The following is a 24,572-nucleotide window of genomic DNA, read 5'->3' as shown; positions in this document are numbered from 1 at the left end:
GATTTTTGTCATAGCGTTGTACCAACTTTTCAATAGCCTCATCATAGAAGGCAGCCGCCAGTGCTTTCCGCCAATTCTCCACGCTGGCCTACACCTCGTTGTCTGTGTCAAAATGTTGTCTTCAAAGACAGCGGTTTATGTGACCAGAGATGAAACTCTGGGGGAGACAACTGCGGACTGTATTGTGGGTAATCTATCATTTCCATTTGAAAACGATGCAGGAGCATCTTCATTGCCCCTGCAGAATGCGGCTGAGAATTGTCGTGAAGACGAAACAGCACGACAGTTATGTAATGTTAGCTGCATAGCTTCAGGCGAAATTTCTCACCAGGCCCTCGTACTTGGCGGCAGACACTATTTTCTAGACATCTTTACGCACTCAATGCGAGCTCAGAAATGAGAAGAGCGACGTGATGCTAACTGGGGTTATACTAGAGACACTACCCAACACATCTGTGCAAAGCTTTATCGGATTTTCATAGTCGTTTCCATTTCGCGACCGATCGGAGCTTACTTTCTGAACGCCCCTCGTACATTGCAAACTCAACTGTAAACGAATCTCTAAGAATGGCTGATGGAATGTAAAAGAGGTGCAGACCGCCCAAACTTTGCTCCGTACTCACTATAATAAAAGTAGAACACATTTTCAAAATTAATCTACAACAGTTCCGTACTGTAGACAAGCGAACCGATTTTTTGCTTCGTTTCGTGTTCGTCAATGTGAGTAACCATTAAACTTTGTAACTGTTTTTTTGTTTAGCTTTTTACGCATTAGCCTTTCTGTGTGTTTATTAACTTTTATAGTCCAAATTTTTTGTATTATTCTATTATTAATTTTCTACTATTAGTAATTTTATTGTACAAACAGAAGGTTGCTATGAACACTACAGTGTTTTCTAAGCGTGATGGAAATGCAGGTGGTATGCCTTCGTCTTTCGTCAATTTTGAACTGACTTACGCAGAGAGAGACCTACAGTAGTCTGCAGGCCACAGTGGAACTGTTTTTTTCTTTTTTTTACACTAACAAACATTGCTAGAGTTAAAAGAAGTGGTAAGTGCAGATAAACACTCTAGGACTGACCAGGTATTGAACACAAGACCTTTACATCTGTAGTCTGACATTTACTTTTTATCTTTTATTTTCTAGCTGCTGCTTTCCCATATAGTCGTTCTTTTCTCACCAGCTTCGCCTTTGGCAGTGGTTTTTTTTCATCTTTTTATGTTTCTATATTTCTAATTTATCTTCTCTAAAGACCTTTTGTTTTGTGTCTGTAATTGTGGGAGCCATTCACAGCCTTAATGACACCTCGAAGTAAGAATCTGATCTTATATCACCCTTTTATGCTTCGGACCGCATTCAAGTGTCGTCGAATGGTTTTGAACGGTCCCTAGTGGTTCCAGCCTGTGCACGAGAGCAAACATTGCGGCGCTATGCTCTCCAAATGGGGTGCCATCACGTTCAGTGGGGTTGCAGCTGCAATTACTAGAGAAGGGTTGAAACGACAGTTTTTTATAATTTTTATTTTATTTTATTTTTTACTCTGGGCCCTAGCCATTGATCACACCTCATTAACTAACTCCCGATTCTGAGATTACTAAGTGTCATATTTGACTGTGGCTGCCATATCCTGCACTTTTCCTATACACAATAGCTTTTTATCTGTATATGGTAAAATAATTTGGGTCATTTTTGCTTCATACTTTGTTTCTTGATGATATAGGATACAAACTTGCCTCTTAAGCGTAGGACTGAGTGGTTGTTATTTTCAGGATGTATGGGATTAAAGAAAAAAATGTGATTTTTGTTTTTAAACGTTTATTTATACAACTTTTCCTGTACTCAGATATCGATGCAATACTGAGTAACAGATAAGCTATAATATTTGCCACAATTTATCATACACAACAGTTCGTAGTAAACAAAGCTACAGCACTTTCCTCTGCTTCCACGATGGACTGTTAGTAAAACGTAACAGTGTCACCAATCGCATGTGGAAACACTTGAGAAACTAAAGCTGTCTCATGTAATGACTTGTTTATGAATCCAACTTTAGATCCACGTTCGTTGTACTGTTTATCTAGGTGGGCGTCATGTACGCAGATCTCGTTAAGGAAATCTGAGAACATAGGAGTAAGGAAGAAATTATCCTAAAGTGTAACGTTTACTGCTTCATTTACGGGAACTGTAAATGTAAATCAGAAATTGGTTGCTTTTTTGTTCGTCGAGAGAAGCTGGGAGTGTAGCAGAGTAGAAGGGGGGAGAGAAGCGAAGAGAAGAAGGTAGGAGGAAGGGGGAGGGACGAGTGTTGAACGGCGACTCGCGTCCCGGTGGTGTGCGTGTGTGTGTGTCTCGGTGTCCGTAGGCCGGTCCTCGAGCGGGCGAGGGTTTGCGGGGCCGCGGTGGGGCCCCTAGGAACGCGTGGGCGGCGCCGCCCCTGCTCAGCCGTAGTACTGCTGCTGGCCGGTGGCGCTCGCCTGCTGGTGGGCGGCGGCGGCGGCGGCCTTGGCGGCGGCCACCTCGGGGGTGTCGAGCGGAACCCCGCCGGGTCCCAGCACGATGTTGGCCGGCGCGTTGGGGGCATAGTTGCCGCCCGAGTACTGCTGCGGGCCGCCGCCGTACGACGGCGCGGGGTTGTAGGCGCCCGTGTTGTACGCGCCCGGGTTGTAGGCGCCCGTGTTGTACGCGCCGGGGTTGTAGCCGCCCTGGCCGGGGGCGACGGGGGCGGCGTTGCGCGAGTACGCCTCGAAGTGGGCGGCCTTAGCGGCAGCCACCTGCAAACGTTGCGTCACTTGTTAGGAGGCTGGCGAAGCTGGTCCAAACGGGGCGGCGTAGGCTGTAGTGTTCGAGAGCCTGGACGACAACTTAGACTCTCTATAGCAGAAGATTGGTTCAAATGGCTCTGAACACTATGGGACTTAATTTCTGTGGTCATCAGTCCCCTAGAACAGAACTACTTAAACCTAACGAACCTAAGGACATCACACACATCCATGCCCGAGGCAGGATTCGAACCTGCGACCGTAGCAGTCGCGCGGTTCCGGACTGAGCGCCTGAACCGCTAGACCACCGCGGCCGGCAGCAGAAGATTATACTAGCAACAAGGGTTGGAGTTGGGTTGTTTGGGGAAGACCAGACAGTGAGGTCATCGGTCTCATCGGATTAGGGAAGGACGGGGAAGGAAGTCGGCCGTGCCCTTTCAAAGGAACCATCCCGGCATTTGTCTGGAGCGATTTAGGGAAATTACGGAAAACCTAAATCAGGAAGGCCAGACGCGGGATTGAACCGCCGTCCTCCCGAATGCGAGTCCAGTGAGGAAGAAGAGGAAAGGCATTATGAGAGGTCTGTACAAGTGAAAGGAACTAGATGAGAATATTATGCAGGATTATACCGTGATGCTATTACAAACTTTCACTAATAATGGAGTGTGGTAGATGTATCAGTTAGAGGTACAGCGACCCTGGTCTGGGGGAAAAAAATGGCTCTGAGCACTATGGGACATAACTTCTGAGGTCATCAGTCCCCTAGAACTTAGAACTACTTAAACCTAAATAACCTAAGGACATGACACACATCCATGCCCGAGGCACGATTCGAACCTGCGACCGTAGCGGTCGCGCGGTTCCAGACTGTAGCGCCTAGAACCGCTCGGCCAACCCGGACGGCGGTCTGGAAAAGATCGAGCTGAAAGCTATAAGTCAAAATCGTTCCGTCACCTCTGACAGTGGAATACACGTACCAGTATTTTTGTTGCTCCGATTGTTGGGTATTCAGACCCGGCCAGCACTTGTCATTCGTCATCGGGCGTCAATGAATGACCGTATGGCATTGATGGCCGGGAGGCCCCACCTAGGGAAGTTCGGCCGCCGAGTTGCAAGTCTTTTCAGCTGACGCCAGAATGGGCAACTTGCGTGTCAGTGATGATATGATAATGAGGACAACACAACACCCAGTCCCTGGGAAGGAAAAATCTCCGACTGTGCCGAGAATCGAACCCCGGCGCGCTGCGCGGTAGTCAGACGTGCTGACCACTCAGCTAAGGGAGTGAACATCGGATGTGGTTCCAACATGATGGAGTCCCACCTAAGTTTGGACTGAGGACTCATGAACACCTGGGTCAGACATCCCCTGAAAAGTAAATAGGCAGAGGAGGCGCCATAGCATGGTCACCACGTTCACCTGATCTCAGCCCAATTGATTTCTTCTTGTGGGGTCTTGTGAGAAGTCTTGTGTACGAGACGCCTGCCGAGACTGAAAAGGATCTCCTGGCAATTCTCGCTGTCTTCTACACTGCTCTAACGTCACCGGGAATATTAAAACTGTTCAATAGACCTTTCTGCGACGATGCCATGCTTGCATTGTTGTTGTTGTTGTGGTCTTGTCTCCAGAGACTGGTTTGATGCAGCTCTCCATGCTACTCTGTCCTGTGCAAGGTTCTTCATCTCCCAGTAGCTACTGCAACCTACATCCCTCTGAATCTGCTTAGTGTATTCATCTCTTGGTCTCCCTCTACGATGTTTACCCTCCACGCTGCCCTCCAATACTAAACTGGTGATCCCTTGATGCCTCAGAACATGTCTTATCAACCGATCCCTTTTCTAGTCAAGTTGTGCCACAAACTCCTCTTCTTCCCAACTCTATCCAATTGATTGAAAGCATTGATGCTGGGGGGTCACGAATTTTAACAATTTTTCTAAATGTAGCAGATTGTCAAGCTTGCGCACGTAAACGGAATTCATTGTTACTGTACCGTCGACTTTGGATTTTCGGTCTGTCTGACATCATGTTACACGGACCGTTATCAGTACAAGAGGGGAAGTTATCTGATGTTATTGAGGAGTATTCATCGGGAATAATAACCATAGTTCAGAAGTTGGGGGTTCTTAGTCCTAGCGATGTGCAAGGCTAAGGCGGAACTTGAACAGATTTTCACTTATACTCTTGGACTCAGTTGTTTCCCGACCAGGGTCCCTTATCTCAAATTGATTTCTTTACCCCTCTCCGTATTTCCTGAAACTTTGTAACATTGTCACGGAATCACCTGTAGAAAGGGAAGAGTAAGCAGATGAACGTGGGATGGGAAATATGATACTGCAAGATGAATTTGAAGTTATCTATAATTTGGGCAGAATCCAGACTTCAAGGTAGGACATCGAGCCCCGAACGTCAACACCTACCAAAAAAGTTGAGGTCCCCATTTCCGGCATACCATTCACATATTTCTCCATGGTTTTCCTGAAAACGTTCAGCAGCATGACGAAACGGTGCCTTCAACAAGGAGACATATACTGCCCTCGGCCCTCTTCAAGTGGACCTTTTCTCCGTCCTAAATGACGATGATAGCGAGATTTTAAACCCGTTAAGTTCAATGTTTGAAATAAAAAAATCACCGTTCCAGCTAAATAAATACTTTTCCTACTACAACCAGTTTCAAACAGTGGACCACTCACAATGTTCTGCTATTGCCTCAGACCTTAGGTGTCTTGTTCTGGGTTCTTCAGTGTTCTTGAAACAATATGCCTCTCCTCAAGCGTCAGCTTTCAGAATTTCATACATGTGCTTGAAGTAGATGAGTTGGAGGCACCAAAACACGATGAATGAGTGAGGAACTATACTGGTGCTATGGATAAACTGAAAAGCAAGCGAAGATGGAGGAAATTATATGCCAAATAACGCACAATTTCTGTAACATTTAATGATTTCTGAAGATGTTTAAGATTAGGGTTTTTCCATAAATTGCCCTACTGGAAATTCGTCAGACATGTTGGAATCTAGGTTACATACTAATTGACACGGTATGAAATTTTCCACCTGAATCAGGTTTCTAAGTTGTTTTCAACATTTATTTGAGGAAACACCAAAAGTTTCTGTTTGAGTGCACCCCCGGTGAACTGTTTGGAGTTAGCTATAATAGCCAACGTACGACAAGAGATGAAAATTGCCAATTTTAGTTTTTAGTGGTTTCAAACACCATACAAGTTGACTTAGAATCCACAAAAAATGTAGGATTAGAAGTAATTGATGATGGCATTGAGACTGGCCAGAAGGCTTTTTCAGGAATGTGACGATGTCCGCGTATGGGAACCAGTGGGGTTGAAGTCACTCGGCTTGTTGTGCAATAGGTTAACATTTATATCGGAAACGGCACATTTTGCTCTCACCATAAATCTTTAAAACAAGAAAAATAAGACAAATGCCAATTTTATTGTTTAATACTCGGAATTATAGCTCTCTGCTGCAGTGAAAGATTAATGCGTACTAGCTGAAGCGGAATGTGGAATGACCTATAGATACAAGCGCTAGATTAAACACGGTGCAACAAGGACACATTACAGACTGCCGGTCAGTTGCCCGCCTTCTTACAAGGAGCGATTAATAACGCAGTGGCTGTCCGCAGGTGTCCGTGACCGCCGGAGAATGTGCTAACGAGGCTATGCCCGCTAAATGTCGCTCCAAGTGTCCAGCTTAAGACCGTAGCAGCACGACCACTACGTTACACCTGCTGCACCTCGCACGAAGCGTGGAGCGGATTCTGTGAAAGCTTGCCACTGCTTCCGCAAGTAAAAGATGCCGATCTGCACTGGGCATCAACCTTGGTTGCACAGGCTGTCGGGAACACTGCAGCCACGGCTGTTAGATTTCGAACGGTCTTCCGAAACAGTATTCCTTCGAGTTAAAGTCGTTCTTCACAGCAAAACAAAGTGCCTTTGATGGGTGTGGAAGGACAACACGCCACAGTCTCTGCGATCTCTCTGATGTGTATTCCCATCGAGTAGTACATACCATTTACCCTATGAAGAATGCCCCGTGCGATTAATAAAACAACGTTGCGCCGACGTGGGCAGCCTGCACACACCGGATCCGCACTCTGGAGAACCAGATATCGAATTCCGGTTCAGCCGTACCACTTACGGGCTAGCCAGATCTCCTTATGCAGTCGCGCTCAATGTAATCGTGTGTTAACCGAGGCCATTACCGATTTCTTCTCCGATTTCTTGTTCGATGCGGACAAGCGTTCCACCTGCAACTACAATGCTGTCTACGAGACGGTAAATACCAGCAAATAAGAAATGGCAAACGATGGCTACGAATGAGAAAATACGTTTCCAATTGGTCTCTTCCTGAATATTTTGCGAACGGATGTCCTTTTTTTATTTTTGTTTTCTTTTTGAAATTCGTCTCATCCAATCGAAATCACTACCAACGCGATACGTGTCAGAGATCCCCGTTCCGATTCGTTATCGTACTAAAATCAGTATACAACTCTATTCAAACAATTACCATACGAAGGGCGTATGCTGCTATAACATATTCCTTTTCCGGCAAAAAATTATTATCTTATGAGCTATCCATAAGCAGTTTATAGTGAGCAAGGAGAATTTAAGTTACCATATAATGTAGATAAAATACGATAAGATGGAACACGTGAAATCCAGGCTGTGAATGATTTTGAACGTTTCTTTATGGCCCGATGGCAATCCAGCAACTAAACCACAGATCGCTCAGAGTAATAGCTCATTAACGAATCCTTTAACTGCTTTAATAAGGCATTGATTTTTTTCTTGCTACTTGCTAAAGTGTGACAGTCTGTATTGGTATCACAAGTGAAATAGTTTTTATCGTGTTAAATTGGTTTCTTATGCATGCATCGTAGGGAGTGTGGCAGCAGTCCTACATTTCATAGACGAAGAGAAACAATTGAATTATGGTTCGCTCGCTCGCTCTAAAACTCTGGCTACATATGCCAGGTGTGGGGGCAGTTTAAGCAGCGGAGCTGCTGTTCCTGCGGTGACCTCTTTGGGGTGCAGTGGGACCTATCGGGTTGAGCTGTCCTCACTGGGCGCCGTTCATTGTGACGCCCTTTGTTTCGACATCGGGCTGGAAGAGATGATTACTCTCGCAGTAGGACTGGCCAACGAGTCGTTGGCCTGTGGTGGACCTGGCGGCCCAGACCACGAATCAGGCGGCTGCCAGACTGTTCTGCATTGCTGTAGAACACTCTGGCGATTTGCCGGAAGCGATCCCGCAGGAAGGGGATGCCAGCTTCCTCATGGAGCAGACTCGTCGGGTAGCGAGGCGGCTTGTGGAGCGCAAGTCGTAGCGCCCTGTTTTGCACACGTTGGAGCGCCGCAATGTGCGTCGCTGCCGCGTTACCCCACACCACGGCCGCGTATTCCAGTACCGGCCGGACAAGGGACAGATACATGGTTAGGCCGTGGCGTGGAGGAAGTGTCGATGAAGGGCTGAGCAGTGGGTAAAGCGCACGAAGGCGCCCCACTGCCTGAATTATGGTTAAACAGAACGTGTTGGTGCATAACATTTTTGCTGATGGAATTAATTAGCGAGAGACTGGTGTACTTGATCTAAGATGTTGACTAACTGTAACAATGTCTTCCTTCCTTCTTGTGGAATTGATATTTAAAGTGACTTTTCAGGCATCTGTTAACTTTTATCTTCAAGTGAAATGATATTTGGTCACTGGTCAGATCAATGAACGTATCCTCAAGAAAATAAATGATTTTAGAATGGAATTTTTGGTTCAGAAGAATACTTTCGTTCGAGCCACCAAAACAGGAGTAGTTTAAATTGATCGCAAGCACTTGACACCTTCCCATCACTAAGAATTACTGTTATTTGTTAAGCACATCTGGTCAGAATGCATGGTTAGTGAGTGCAGGTGTAGCACAGTGCCTTATTTGTAAAGTGGAGTTGATGGTAATAGATGCCATAAAATAGAGTATTTTCGTCCCACACCATCAATGGGGTGCCACCGAGTCTGATGTCCTCATTCGATGGATAGACTTCATTCAGCAGTGTTACGTGCCTCTATGAAACAATCTCCAGAAGATTTGCGATACAATCCAGGATGTTGGTAGATAAAATCAACACCTGCACGAGCACGGTTTGTTTTCAACGACTCGCTGACAGTGAAGACAGAGGAAACAGAAAGCACAAGCCCGACTTAGGCATCGTTGTGGGAGGAAATCGGCTGTTGCCTTGTTTAAGAATCTACCGCGGCATTCGCCAAAGGTTATTAAGAGAGATCGTTGTTGTTGTTGTTGTTGTGGTCTTCAGTCCTGAGACTGGTTTGATGCAGCTCTCCATGCTACTCTATCCTGTGCAAGCTTTTTCATCCCCAGTACCTACTGCAACCTACATCCTTCTGAATCTGCTTAGTGTATTCAGAAGAGAGATCGTAGGAAATGTAAATGCCGCGTTAGGCGGCGAACTGAAATCCATTTATGTCGATAAAGAGTCCACGGTGCTACCCCAGGCAGTGGTGATCCTACCGAACACCAGTAACAAGTTCAAACTCAAAAACTGGGACCACATGACGTCGGTGATTACACCTTACAGCCCAACATCAGACTGCCTCAAGTCCGGGCGGGGTGGCCGCACGGTTTGAGGCGCTTTGTCACGGATTGCGTGGCTCCTCCCTCTGGAGGGTCGAGTCGTCCCTCAGGCATGGGTGTGTGTCTTGTTCTTAGCTTAAGTTACTTCAAGTAGAGTGTAAGTCTAGGGACCGATGACTTGAGCAGTTTGATGCCTTAGGAATTCGCACACACACTGCCTCAAATAAGCTGACAAAACGGAAATTACAACCAAACCCCACATGGTAATCTGCAATAGGCGGTGGCTTTTACAATCAAATGAACCTGTACATTTACAACTTTGGCAAGTTACGGGACAGACACCATTGGGTGGGACCAAGAGATATCGTCGGTGCCCACCACCATCGGAAACTTCCCCACTGCTAACAACTGTTTGCACCCTTTCATGAACTGCCGCTGTTGACAGCGCAATCCACTGGTAACCTTAGACTGTGACAGGGGTTCTTTCTCCCACGGCTTGCCGTAGTACTTCTGCCATTTACTGCACATCACTACCAAGTTTAAAAGCTTCTGCCTACTATCTCCCACATGTGACCAAGCTAATAGGTGTTCACACCCACACCTGTAGACAAAATTCACCGACCTGCATTCTTTGAATTCTAGCTAAGAGTGTGTTCCTTTAGTGGAGGTGACTGTTGAACGCTTCATGATGGTTGCTATTCAGGTGCGAAAGTGGAGGGACTCCACTTCTTCTTCAAAAGAAGAAAGGATGTTCAAAAACCGTACACTAACATCTCTCTTCCCCCACACCCTTGTCAGTTAAACTTTGGCAACGGAAATCTCTTTCAGTGCCGGGAGGTGAAATTACTTTTTCCTCGTCGAGCACCAGCCTTCAGGTTTGCTTGTGTGGTCTCAGTTGTTGATATGGGTATCTGATGACAATATCAAAATCTCACTTTGCTGAGAACGTAAGCTATGGTCGATCACTGAAGTGGCTGCCAATGCAAAAAATGTGGAGAAGGAGATAAAAGGGATGATATCATTTGTGTGAAGTGTGTTGGGTGAGGCAGTCTCATGTTAGGCTGTAAGGTGTAATCTCCGACGTCATGTCGTCCCAGTTTTTGAGTTTGAACTTGTCACTGCTGTTCGGTAGGATCACCACTGCGTGGCTCGTATTCGGTGGACTTCTGCATCTACATCACCTTATAGCGTGTGTGTCGGAGGATATTCTGTGGATCATTATTGTCCCCTCCCCCCCCCCCCCCCCCCCACCACACACATGCAAACAAATTTTTTTTCCTATTCCAATTGAACACAAAATAAGCAGTCTTGCCTATGCGGATGACCTAGTTGTGATGGCAGATTCGATTGAAAGTTTGCAAAGTAATATTTCAGAGCTGGATCAGAAATGTAAGGACTATGGTATGAAGATTGGCATCTCGAAAACGAAAATAATGTCAGTGGGAAAGAAATATAAACGGTTTGAGTGCCAAATAGGAGGTACAAAGTTAGAACGGGTGGGCGGTTTCAAGTACTTAGGATGCATATTCTCACAGGATGGCAACATAGTGAAAGAACTGGAAGCGAGGTGTAGCAAAGCTAGTGCAGTGAGGGCCCAGCTACGATCTACTCTCTTCTGCAAGAAGGAAGACAGTACCAAGACTAAGTTATCTGTACACTGTTCAATCTTTCGACCAACTTTGTTGTATGGGAGCGAAAGCTGGGTGGATTCAGGTTACCTTATCAACAAGGTTGAGGTTACAGATATGAAAGTAGCTAGGATGATTGCGGGTACTAGTAGATGGGAACAATGGCAGGAGGGTGTCCACAATGAGGAAATCAAAGAAAAACTGGAAATGAACTCTATAGATGTAGCAGTCAGGGTGAACAGGCTTAGATGGTGGGGTCATGTTACACGCATGGGAGAAGCAAGGTTACCCAAGAGACTCATGGGTTCAGCAGTAGAGGGTAGGAGGAGTCGGGGCAGACCAAGGAGAAGATACCTGGATTCGGTTGAGAATGATTTTGAAGTAATAGGTTTTACATCAGAAGAGGCACCAATGTTAGCACTGAATAGGGGATCATGGAGGAATTTTATAAGGGGGCTATGCTCCAGACTGAACGCTGAAAGGCATAATCAGTCTTAAATGATGATGATGATGATTCCAATTCCGAATAGGAATTCCAATTCCAGTAGGGTGTCACCTATTGCTGACGAGTGCTCCGATGAGATGTCCTTGGAGTAGACACACACACACACACACACACACACACACACACACACACACACATCTCCCCGCCAGCTCCAGGGCAGGCAGGCGTGAGTCAGGTGCGACCCGACCCGGCGACCCACTCACCTCGGGCGTGTCTTGTGGGACGCCGTTCACGGGCGGCGGCGCCGGCACGAAAGGCCTGGGCGCGCCCTGGTAGCCCTGCTGCGGGGGCGGCGCCGAGTACTGCTGCGGGGGCGGGTTGTAGGCTCCCTGGTAGCCTCCCTGGTAGCCACCCTGGTAGCCGTCCTGCTGGGCCGCCAGCGAGTTGGCCTGCGTCAGCGCCTTGAGGTGCGCGGCCTTGGCCGCCGCGACCTCGGGCGTGTCCTGGGGAATGCCGTTCTGCGGCGGAGGCGCGTAGCCGCCGGGCTGTGGCCCGTTGTAGTAGCCGCCGCCTCCGTGGTACTGCGCCGCCACCACGGCCACCAACGCGCTCAACACCACCTGCCGAACAGAGACCAGCGCTCATGTCGTGGTACCGCGTAGCCACGGCTGACGCCAACGCGCTCAACACCAATTGCGGAGGAGTCCAATCTGTGCGTCCACAGTCCTGGAATCCGCCCCAAATTGTTCCATGCTTCACATTAGATGTAGCGCGGATTCTTGCCGAGGCTGATGATAATGAAGACAACACAACACCCAGTCCCTGAGCGAAGAAAACCTCCGACCCAACCGGGAATCGAACTGGGCTCCATAGCGTGGTATTCCGTCGCGCCGACCACTCCGCTATCGAGTCTGGCACCTGCCTTACCTTCCCATTAGTACTATAACGTCGTTCCTCCTGAAATCGCTCCCAACGCATACTCCCAGATATTTAATGTAAGTGACAGCTTCCAGTGATTGTTATGCAATCGTGTAATCATACTTCGGTGGCTCTTCATTTATCCAAAATGCGTCACATTAGTTTTTATGGTGAGGCTGAACAACTAATCCTGGAATAGCCGTCGATCCCCTGCATTTCTACCTGAATTTCGCTTCAGTTTTCTAGCGTTGGGATACCTCCTTTATCCACTGGATCATTGATAGATGTTGTGAAAAATAATGACCCTACAAAGCTCGCTAGGGCTTAGGAAGCGTTTTTTCAATAGGTTGTTCCATCAGAATTAGTGGACAACGTATTGCATTTGCAGAGGCGTTAGCATCCTGAAACCGTTGTATGACATGTTCTTGGATTCTACTCGTGTACTTAGGATGCCGATCACGTCGACATGAAGTAACAGGTTAAAAAAATGCAGAGGCGCGCTGCCAGGGTTGTAACTGGCAACCGGGCACTGTAGTCAGACCGAATGGATGGAACAGGAAATCGCAGATGGATTTTTCAATGCTATCGTCGCAGATACTAATTCTAAATGTTTTTCGTGAAGTGGCCCTTAACAGACCGGGAGAAAGCTGCCATTTCTTCACAGGAAAGCGCTCACAAGGTACTGTAATTGCACTGTTTAAGAACTTCATCAGGTCTACCTGGCAGAAAGAATCGAAGAAACTGAGTGGTGTTCTGACTGTGAACGTCTTCCTTCTAAATTTGCATGGAAGTTTTCGATACCGTAAAATCATCCTTCTGTACCCAGTAACGTAAGATTTCTTGACGAAGAGCGTTCAGTTTACTCATCGCCTAAATGCTCAGAACACGGGAAGGTCAACAGCCTGATTTGTTTCCCTCCGAATACGAGAATGAACTACGTTATATGACAGATTTTCCCACCGATTTACAAAACAAGCTGTTCAGAGTTTCATTTTATAGGTTCACGTGTACGTTTCTTATATGCTGTAATATCCACAGAAGCTTTCACTCTTAGTTTACCCTTCTTGAAGTGCCTGATATTGTGAGTCATCCCTGAACTGCCTCATGATGAGAATGTCGGTAACGATCTGATACGATGTTTACAATGGTCAACCAATGTTCATTAGTTTCTTTTTTAACTTCAAATACAACGAAATAATTTATTGAGCAAAGATAACAGCATGTATTGTTTCATGTTCCTCATTCAGGCTCATTTACTAAGAATTTAAACTGAAGTTTCCTTTGTGAAGTAGTTGTTTGAGGTTTAACATCCTTGTAGCCTTGTATTTGACAATACATATTTCTTTTTCACAGACCTCGTTGTTTCATTGCCATCTGCATCCGAAAACATTTGAGACGAGTAGGCGTAGTTGTTAAAGTGTAACAACAAAAATTCGTAAGAGCTGAGTTCTGCAGTAAGACGTTCTAAATGCTCCGTTTGCAAGCTATCAATTTGGTTTGATTAGTTCAGATTTTATTTTATTATTAGACTGCCGTTGCTGGTCCAGCCTTCGATAAGTATATTTATTTTCTGTTTTTTTAGGGATTTTCATAGTTTTGGTATTTTTCAGTCCACAGTTTTTTTCGACATTTCACAGTGTCTTCCATTTTATTTAACTTTGCCGGTCTCTCTGTTTCGTTACGCGAGTACAAACTTCATCCACTTTAAATAATCGATGATGGTGACTTCGGTGCTTATCTCAATGTATGAACACCATTAAAGTAAATCTGCTGAAGTTCTTTCCATTCCTTACACAGCATATCACTTTGGGTTCCTCGTATAGCGTTGATTAACAGTCTATTCCTATTGTTGTACTTCTTCCCTGTAATCTTAGAGTTGTGGAATAATCTTTTTTTAATCGGGTGAGAGCTAATATGTAAGTGCACGTAACAGTTGTTGGAAGCGAGACTTCATTGTTTTTACCTCACCATGTAGAATGATTTTTTCTTTCTTTCTCAGGAGATGATTAACAATTATAATGTGATCATTTAGCCCATATTAACATCCAGAGAGTACCTTCAGTTCTTCTCCGAGTGTATTGACGTTGACAAATGACAACTATCACGATGTTTCGTATGTTAGTTAAAACAATCAATGTGTGTTCCATACAAATTCTAGAATCTTCGCACAGTATCTACCAATCGTTCTTTGGTATTAATGGTAAGTATTACAAATGATTACAATATTTCGATGTTCCCATATTCAGTAAGAGTGTATAGTCGCGCAATATAGCTCCTTCCCACTTTATTCTCTGGAAAATTGGTCCTTTAAATTAACTACTTTGCCTATTGTTTGTGTTGTAACGTGTTGAGCCCGGTTTCTGCGAAACGTTGAACAATAACGGAAGTAATATTACACGAACATGAAAATTAACGACTGAGTGATTGGAATTCTACGTAAACATTAAACTGAATTCTGTATCTCACGCTGGACAGTAATTTGGTCATCTGTTGTGACATTTCTGTCTTTTTCCGAGTATTCATAGCGCTAAGGAATTCTCAAAACACTAATACGCCAAAAATGTTAATGATATCAGAATTACGACACTGGCGTTTCGTTGCTTTATGTAATCATATCGTTAATCTACATCTATATCAACATATATATTCGGAAATCCAACGCACGGTGCGTGGGGGAGGGTACCCTGTATCATTAGTAATCATTTTCCTGCCTGTTGCATCTACAAATACAGTGAGGGAAAAACGAATTTCTATATGACTCTGTACGAGCCCTAATTTCTCTTATCTTATCTTCGTGGTTGTTGCGTGCTATGTATGTTGGCGGCTGTAGAATCATTCGACAGTCTGCTTCAAATGTCGGTTCTCTAAACTTTCTCAATTATGTCACAGCGGAGTCGGGTGGCCGGTAAAAGCATCCAATAATGAACTTCGTTTCACCTACACCTGTTACACGCGACTAGATAACTTCCCTATGCACTCCAGTTCGACATCAATAGAGACAATATTTTTGCCAACTGCAGTGAACATTCCCCCTCCCACGGCCTCTAATCCGTCTTTTCGATATACGTTCCACGACTCGCTAACTATACCAGAGCTTCCCACTTCGGCCTTCAACAGCTCTCGGTCCCAAAAGTGGTTTGAGCATGAGAGCTGTCCTCTTTGGTACAAATACTTCGACAGCTTACTGACAAAATTTTGACAGTCGAAGTGTCTTTACTCTGAACGCGGTCTGACTTCCCTTTCGGAGTATCGACTGGCGAGTTTTCATCAGTGAATTTTGAACGAAAAAAGAGATTGTATATAATATTTTCAGGTCAGGAATCTTAATAAGTCATCTTCAAATGACACTGAGTTATTTCTGCAACTAATGGAAAAAAATTGTGTTTCGTGCAAAAAGTACTAGAATTGAAACGAGGTTTCAGTTCTGTCTTGCTTTGTGTGTGGCCTCTATTAAATCTCAGCATTAATTAACAAAAATGGGGTAACAGTTTTCTGCTTAATGCAACAGCTAATAGACCGTAAACTGCTGTGAGCGATCTCGGAAACTGATAATCATGCAAATACAGTAGCGGCGCGTCTCGGAAACCGCGGCGCTGCCAGCGAGCGGCTACGTCGGCCACGCCCCCGCCAACGGAAAGGGGCGTGTCCCAGCCTGCGTCCCTGAAACTACTGCTGCTAGTCTATTTAATCCAGTTTCTAGTCTCTAAATAACACTTCCGCCTTCCACTCCATCTCTACTGCAGTTTCAGAGAACTGCAGGTAGCCGGTCCCGTGAGTCGTAGTTCGACCCTCCGTAAATGCCCTACAGTCAGCGTTGGGGTTTTAAGGGCTGCAGTTCATGCGACAGGTGCGGCAGCAAGATGGCGAAATCGTATTAGTTCTAGTGATCAAACGCGCTAGTCCCATCAAGAAACTGTGCCAGAATAATCATAGACGCACGTGTTAGAGCTATTACAGCTGGTGGTGTTTCAATGTCGTTCAGTGAAACATAATCACAGTTTTAATGTAAAGTAGTTCAAACTGTATGCCGTGTCATGGTGTGAAATAGTTACATCATTAGAACCATCAACGTTTCGCCTGTAATGGAGGTTCTTCTTCAGGGTAGAGTCGCTGCAGTACGTTGCCAAATTGGTCAGTTTAGCGTTAAATACGATATAATTGTCTACCTGAAGAAGGCCACGGCTGAAAAATAAGTGTCTTTTATTTGCTTACAATATCCGATATCATTCAGTCGTTTCATGTTTAGAACGATCGGTTTCAGATTGCTAGGCCTACTAATACGACAACGCTTGTACCTGTATTAATAACATTACAACACTGATCTAAAAATGGTTTTAGACAGCATCTAAAATTAGTTATGGCAAAATCATAACAATTATTGATATGATGTGTATCATACAGTCAGCCGATTACAACAAGATTTTACTTCAACCTGGTCTGACACCCACCATGGGTGTCTTTACCAAAAAATGTAGTAAAAGATCAACAGATTTAAGAGCAAAATGCTGTCGTAACTTGAAATACTTCAGAGGAAGATAATACTTTAAGCATATAAAATTAGATAGTGAAACTGACATAAACTTGCTAATCATCAGTAAAATTATAGCGACACAATGTATCTGCTCAAGAAAGGCACGTGGCTTTAATTTTACTGACATTTACAACTTTAGGGCAATTTCAATGTCTAATTTTATATGGTTTAAATACTATCTTCCTACGAAGTATTTTATATGCCGAAAGAATTTTGTTGTTAAATCTGTGCGTCTGTTCCTAACTGTAATTGTTTCTGATGAAGACGTCCATAGTAGGTGTCGAAACCAGAGTAAACTAAACTCTTATTGCAACTGACTGGCTGTATTATACGTATCATATTCTTGTATGGTTGCTGTTTCAAATCCATGTTTAACATTGCCAGTGATTGATTCCAATAAGAAGCGAAGGAACCTGGAAATTAAGAAGAAATTATATCAAAACATAGAGAAAACAATAGAAACAATAACGAGAAGAGGACTCGCTTTTTTTGGCATTTATTCAGGATGAATGGCAACGTGCTGAGGAAAGAAATTTCAAGTGTATCTGGGAAGAAACTCTCAACAAGGTGGATCCGAGAAGTTAAAAAAAAGGTTTAGGAATGAACAACATGAAAGCAGAAGAATCAGAGATATTTTCTGAAAGAAAGTGTTAAATATAGGAGGATTCCAAGAAAGAAAAAGTAAGAGGCGTGAAGTGGTGTGAAGACAGTAAAAACGAAATGAGATGAAAAACTAAAAGAATATTTGAGGACAAGAAAAGAGAAAATGAGAAAGAATTGAAAGTGTCACGGGGCCCTAAAGGGGCCAACGCGAGTTGAAAAGGAAAACAGCAGAAAATGCCATCAGTTGCAATAAAAGAAAATAAAATGTTAAGTGTGTTTTTCTATAACAGGCTAGTACATGTCAAACGATTTTAATGAAAGTGGAGATACAGGTGGGGAAAAAAAGTGAAACAACGAGTGAAATAATATTATCTGAGCTAGAAACTCGACGATGTGAAGACCAACGTGGCCAGTAATAAATGGTTGTCTGACGTAGGTGTACGGAAAAGTTGAAACGGAGTCGGAAGTGGTCAGTGCAGAGAGAAAGAGGGAGCGTTGTTTACGTGTGGCGGGGCGTCGCGGGCAGTGGGCGGCGGCTACTCACCAGGGTCCTCATGCCGATGTTTGGCTGCTCGAGTCGCTGCGCCGTCAACACTTGCCGCAGTCTGCGGCGCGCCTCCTATATATACCTGCCGGCGGCGGCCACTGCCGGCTGCCTCTGACGTCGCGCGCCCGCCGCCCTCCACGCTTCCCCCGGCCGTCCGCGTCCCTATTGTAATCACCTCCTTGACATTTACCCGCACCGTATCGGTCAGGGAGGCGGAGCAGGTCGATCATCGACCTTTGCCACCGGCTGGGCGGCGGCTGCCCGCTCTCGCGCGATCCCGGGACACCCCTGGACCGCGGTGCAGTTCCCGTGGCACCAATCTGGACGGGTCTCGTCCCACGCAGGTCGGACCCGGTGGGGCGGTGCCAGCACCTCGGTGATGCCTTTCCAAGGTCCCCGCGTAGGCTCTGCACCGTAGGCCCATCCCCTCCGCTCTTCGCTCCTCGTCCACCTGTGCGAGGCCCACTCTTAAAAGCGTAACCCGTTCCGACGGGTCGCGTCTTATTCGTCGTATTTCGCGGAGAGCGCGATTATGCCGGCAATTAGTGTTGATGGACTTTCTGGACGAAATTTAGCGCCGGGGAGGATGACAGACGCCCGGAAACAGCCTGCCAAATACGGCAGCCCGTCAGACTGCTGTATTACCATAGGTCAACTGCTGTGGCCATCATCTGACGAGCCGACGGGTGACATCATGCAGACACGTGTCGGAATGCTCTATATAATGGCTGTTCCTGTCGAGCAGTGAGTCTTTTCCATCTCCGTTCATCGTCGAATGTAACGAACGGAACTTACAGAAAGCCCAAAGTGATGGACCTGAGACATTCATTACAACCCAACAAACGAAGACCAGACAACTGTCCATTACTGCACGCCACTTAGCGGATCAACGCTGGGGAGATTCTGCACGGAAGATTATGTTCAGTGAATCACTTACTCTACAAGGTGTACATATTCCGATGTGTAAATCGTGTTTCTTCAGTGTTCGTGTCGCAAACACACCAGAAGTCAGAGTGCTGATAGATACGCTTACGTTGTGTTTTCGTCTAACATAGCAAGCCACGCACGGATTCTGCTGCGGAATAGTGATCAGTGGAACCCATTACTCTGTTATATACTTCGGAAGCTAGGGATGGAAAGTGCGAGCAAAAGCGCCACTTTTCCATTATATTTTATCGATTTATCGAAGTCATTCCGGCTGGTCACTGTGGCCGAGTGGATCTAGATGCTTCAGTCCGGAACCGCGCTGCTGCTACGGTCGCAGGTTCGAATCCTGCCTCGGGCATGGGTGTGTATCATGTCCTTAGGTTAGTTAGGTTTAAGTATTTCTAAGTCTAGGGGACTGATGACCTCAGATGTTAAGTCCCATAGAACTTCGAGCCATTTTTTGAAGTCATTCCGGGTTGAATGTTGCATGGTATTAATATCTAAGAACCAAACACGCGTACAAATGGAGCTATCATGCTTCATTCCACCCAACTAAGTGCAGGCATCTGTCGTCCGTACCCAATTATTATCAGTCATACAACACAGGCATCAACGGACGGTATTAATAACTTTGGTATCCTTGATATCATGGGCATTAGACAGTGGACTAATAAATGTTTCAGTGTGTTTGGTTTTATCTGTTACAGCAGGTAACATCATCAGAGGCTATAAAGAGACAGTTAATTTTGAAACGTAAACTTTTTTAGCATACAGTTGTTTAGTTTAAGCTGCCCAAACAATTTTAAATTTCAAAATTAACTTATTACACCTTTATAACCTCTGAGAATGTCACCTGCTATAGGAGATAAAAAGTTAGTAGGTGAAAAGACCGCGGCTTGATGCCCATAAAATCAGTGGTCCATTCACTGCGTCCACATAACAGACTAACACTTCACTTTCCAGTGTCCAAAAGCCATATCCATTCTCAGAATGTTGTATTATCCGTGCTAATGCGGTGATTAATCATTTAGGGCGATAATGTTGATGCGACCCTCTACTGCAGAAATAACAAAAGTTAATTTATCTTCTGTAACTGAAGATTTCGTGAACAGTCTCCAATCTGCGACCCACCAACTGGCCTCTCTTCAACCGACAGGTATTCCTGTGAAGGAACTTCTTACACCCATTATTGCACGTACAAATTGTGTGACCAATAAAAATCTTGAAATTCTGTCTGCCAGATGAATGTCGTACATGGCTGTGTTACTGCTCTAGAAGTAACAATTTCATTTTGCTTAAAAACCGAGATTTGGGAGTTGAATTTCGTATATTATTTATCAATTGTTCACAACTACAACCTTACATCACACTACGGCCCTGAATACCGTCTTGTACCGAGCGAGGTGGCGCAGTGGTTAGCACACTGGACTCGCATTCGGGAGGACGACGGTTCACTCCCGCGTCCGGCCATCCTGATTTAGGTTTCCCGTGATTACCCTAAATCGCTCCAGGCAAAAGCCAGAATGGTTCCTTTGAAAGGGCACGGCCGACTTCCTTCCCCGTCCTTCCCTAATCCGATGAGACCGATGACCTCGCAGTTTGGTCTATTCCTCCAAACAACCCCAACCCAAACAACCCCAACCAACCGTCTTGTTTATGTAATGGTGTAAAAGCCTGTCCCTGAAATAATATTTTGTTTTGGAAGTTGTCCGTTCTATTCCATACGTCCTCCTGTTGGGTCAACAGCTGATTTTAGCTGGCTGCCTGCTTCAGTATGCCACATACGTGAAGTAACTTTTATATCAACAATTGCGCTGAAATCCCTTCTCCTGAAGAATGTAACGTCTCATGTATTTACTTGAAAGAGGTGCCGGAGAAAAGAATAATTTGTTTCCCAGTTAGAAATGAAAACTGTCTACTGTCTCAAGGAATCGAGACTTGGTATCCGTTGAGTCTGATATTTGATGGTGGAAAACTGATTATTATTGGTACGGAAGTTCCCTGCAGTGTCCATAGATCCATCATAGGAGTATAGGATGTGTAGGGGAATAATCACAACAAAAAATCACCTCAGAGAAGCCGCTTCACGTTAAGTAATATTTGTCAATAATGGACCTTTCCATCGTACAAGTAGTGTTCAGTACCCCTAACATGACCCTGTTTTGCTCTACTACTTGAGTCAAATTAAACTCACTTTTCGCTGAGGGCGTGAGTGGAACCACGCCCGGGAGTGCTTTAGTTCATTGTTACTGCTGCAGCGAATAGAGGAACAAGTTATGTGACGTGTGGCGACAAGGAATTCCACGTGTGACAAAGAACCTCACGCTGAACAGCGAGGCGTTTTACGGCGGCGCCAGTTTTTCGCGGCGTCCCCATTTCGCCAGCAGTGTGCCACCACCTTTGTGTTATCTGTGTTTTGCCCCGACGCCGGGCGAAAGCGGCGCCTGCGGATTGCAGCCCGGTCACGAGCGGCCGCCCGCCCGCGCTGCGTCACGGTCCGCAGCAGACGCCGGCGTCCACAGAGCCGGTCAGCCGACAGACCCAGCAGCAGCAGCAGCAGCAGCGGCGGCAGCGGGTTTAATTGGGCCCGCAAGAAGCTGCCGGCCAGCCAGAGCACTCCGCTGAGGACGCGACGCGTCGCCGCCGGCTGAACGCAGGAATGTCCCCCATTGACGGTCTTCTGCGCCGCGAATGCAGCCGTTCCGGTTCTGGCCGTCTTTGTTCCCGACCAGCTGCTTCGCGCTCCGCTCTACACGCGGCTAATTGGAGAGACCATTCAGATTTCTGCGCAGTCCACTTTGGTATTTGTTGACATGTAGCTACAGTACCTCTGACGCACGATTCGTTTCCCCAAAGGGCAGCGAAGGTCCCTCTCCACATTCCATCTCCTACACTGCAACCAGCATCGTCGTCTATTTTTCTAAATTTGTGACTGAGTTACGATTCTTTTTTTGTCTCCAACACACGATTTCTTTTTTCGTTGGCTGGCTGCTTCACAGAATCCTCAAGGTTCCCCCAACAAAGAAGCTCGTCTGCAGTCATTTACGTAATGTACTGGGATGGTGGATAAGTTCGTAGAGTTTTTGGCTCAAATGGTTCAAATGGCTCTGGGCACTACGGGACTTCTAAGGTCATCAGTCCCGTAGAACTTAGACCTACCTAAACTTAACTAACCTCAGGACATCACACACATCCATGCCCGAGGCAGGATTCGGACCTGCTACCGTACCCATCGCGCTGTTCCAGACTGAAGCGCCTAGAACTGCTCGGTCACTCCGGCCGGCTAGAGTTTTTGTACCAATTTAATAAACTCAACTGATACATATAACGGAGACTTCAGTCGTTTATTCTCCTTCACTACTTTCAACAGTCCGCCAACACTGGAGCAACTTTTCGATAACGCAATAGCATAAATCACGTGGTTTTGAGGCGAAGAACTGTCGAGACACGTTCGGAGCGCATTTTCATCCAGAAAGGAAGTTACTTGAAGGCTGTTCGAAAGAGTGTAGAAAAGGTGAAAATCAGATGGCGCAAGATCGGTTGAATTAACTGGGTGCCGAATGACTTCTCAACCCAGCTCCTGTGTTTTTTGGCAGTCTAGCAGAACGCGGGCAGGAGTAGGATCGCAGAGCAGCATCACTTCACGTGCTCTTCCTGCTCGTTGTTCCTGGACTGCGTCAGCAAGATTTCCCAGTTGTTAACAATAAATGTCATCAGTGATGCTTACACCTCGGGGAACCAATTCGCAGTGCACCACACTGTCACTGTTCCACCAGATGCAGTGCTCTGAGCACTATGGGACTTAACATCTGAGGTCATCAGTCCCCTAGAACTTAGAACTACTTAAACCGAACTAACCTAAAGACAACACACACAACCATGCCCGAGGCAGGATTCGAACCTGCGACTGTAGCAGCAGCGCGGTTCCGGACTGAAGTGCCTAGAACCGCTCGGCCACAACGGCCGGCACCAGATGCTTAACATTATCTTTTTTCCAGGTCTTTGTACGGGAAGTTGCAGCTTTTTGGGGGGGGGGGGGCTCAATCAAGCCTTTCTTTTCCTTATATTAGCATAAAGACACCATTTCTGGTCACCGCTAACGATACAGAATAGGAATGGTTGGTGTTGTTCACGAGTCAATTGATGACGAGCAATCAGAGACGCACATATGGCCACCCACTGATGGCTTAGAGCGTGTGATACCCATACTACCGACTTTTGAACCTTTCCCACTGGATGCAAATGTCACACGATGGTGGAATGATCGCAGTTCATCGCAACTGCCAGTTCTCGAGTACAGCGCCGTAGATCATTTTAGATCAAAGCGATTAAACGATGTTCATCAATCCCAACGGTCTTCCTGAACATGGAGACTCAATAGCGTGAAAATGATCCTCCTTAAAAGGAGAAAATCACTTTTTTACCGCGCTCTGTCCAGTGGAATCATCCTCACACACCGCGCAAATGTTTCTGGCCGCCCCCACTGTTGTCACCCCTCTATGGAACTCAGACAGAAGAATACGTCGGAAATGTTGCTATATATCTCCAATTGGTACTCCATTTTCTAGCCTCCACTGGTCCACTCACTATCTCCAGATCACAAAATGACAATAATCAAATTCAAACAGCAACAGTTACAAAGAAAAAATTACAATCGATAAATAGCAACTGGAACACCAACATGGAAAACAAAAACGCTGCGAACTTATACATCGATCTAATATTATTTTTCCTTCTTAAGAAATGTACATTCAATACGAATGAGTGAGTCTCGGGAACCACACTGAAGCCCAACACCGCTGGCATCACTGAAACACCTAGTAGATCTCTTGCCCTCCTCCTGTCTGTGGTTAATGTTTTAGATGTATATCCTAGATGAGTACACCGAGTCGATAAGTGCTGTACTACCCAGTCCTTAGGTGTGAATTGGCAAAAAAATGGCGGGAAAGAACAAACACGGCGGCATCAAGAAGATATTCCTCACCAAATGAAATATTCCTCTCCAACTGGCAGATCACTGTCCTTTGATTGATGGTTTCCACCTCATTTCTTAACTTGATGCTGAGACGTTTCGAATATAAGACAGTGCACTGGCACACAAACTAATGAGCAGGAAGTATTCCTACCACCTAACTCATCCTGGCCGTATTTTTTCGATGAACGGATCTTCCACCCTCACGAAGGGAGCCAGTTAAACGTAGTGGCAAAAACTCATCGGAAGAGTTCTTACATTTCACGATGTACCGTATATGACGTCTGAATGTTGGGGTTGGTATTGCGTACGCCACGACTGTAGCAGTCCGTTACAGACATGAGTAGTGAACATGGCAGCGCATCGTAAGTAGAACGTCGGATTACAATCGGTTCAAGACGAATGGTGCAAGACTCGGGTTTCCGAAGTCATTACTGTCTAGGGCACTTCACTGTCGCATTATAACACTCGTAGGCGCCTGCACAAGACTATTAAGTCTTTGACGATCAGACTTCCTCAGAACCACAGGAAATGATCGACGCTCTACTGTCAGACCCACACCGATTTGTATGTGTGGCGTCAGGGGCCCATCTCTGCCAGGACTGTAAGTAGGCAAATGTACCGCAGAGTCTTCTGCAGCCAACAATCGA

At 45.7% G+C, this 24,572-nt stretch overlaps 1 protein-coding gene across 1 annotated transcript; it reads right to left on the bottom strand.

Annotated features, from left to right (window-relative positions):
* Window positions 1-1,799: 1,799 nt before the first annotated feature.
* On the bottom strand, window positions 1,800-18,176 carry LOC126474979 (cuticle protein 5-like). Its single transcript, XM_050102512.1, has 3 exons — window positions 18,021-18,176; window positions 11,688-12,044; window positions 1,800-2,772 (listed from the first exon to the last, which is right to left on the bottom strand). The coding sequence occupies exons 1-3, from the start codon at window positions 18,030-18,032 to the stop codon at window positions 2,440-2,442; spliced, it is 702 nt and encodes a 233-aa protein (XP_049958469.1). The 5' UTR covers window positions 18,033-18,176; the 3' UTR covers window positions 1,800-2,439.
* Between the last annotated feature and the right edge of the window lie 6,396 nt (window positions 18,177-24,572).

Source organism: Schistocerca serialis, chromosome 4 (assembly GCF_023864345.2).
Source record: "Schistocerca serialis cubense isolate TAMUIC-IGC-003099 chromosome 4, iqSchSeri2.2, whole genome shotgun sequence".
Lineage (NCBI taxonomy): Eukaryota > Metazoa > Arthropoda > Insecta > Orthoptera > Acrididae > Schistocerca > Schistocerca serialis.
Note: the sequence above shows the minus strand (reverse complement) of the source record. Positions and strands in the feature narration are given on the sequence as shown.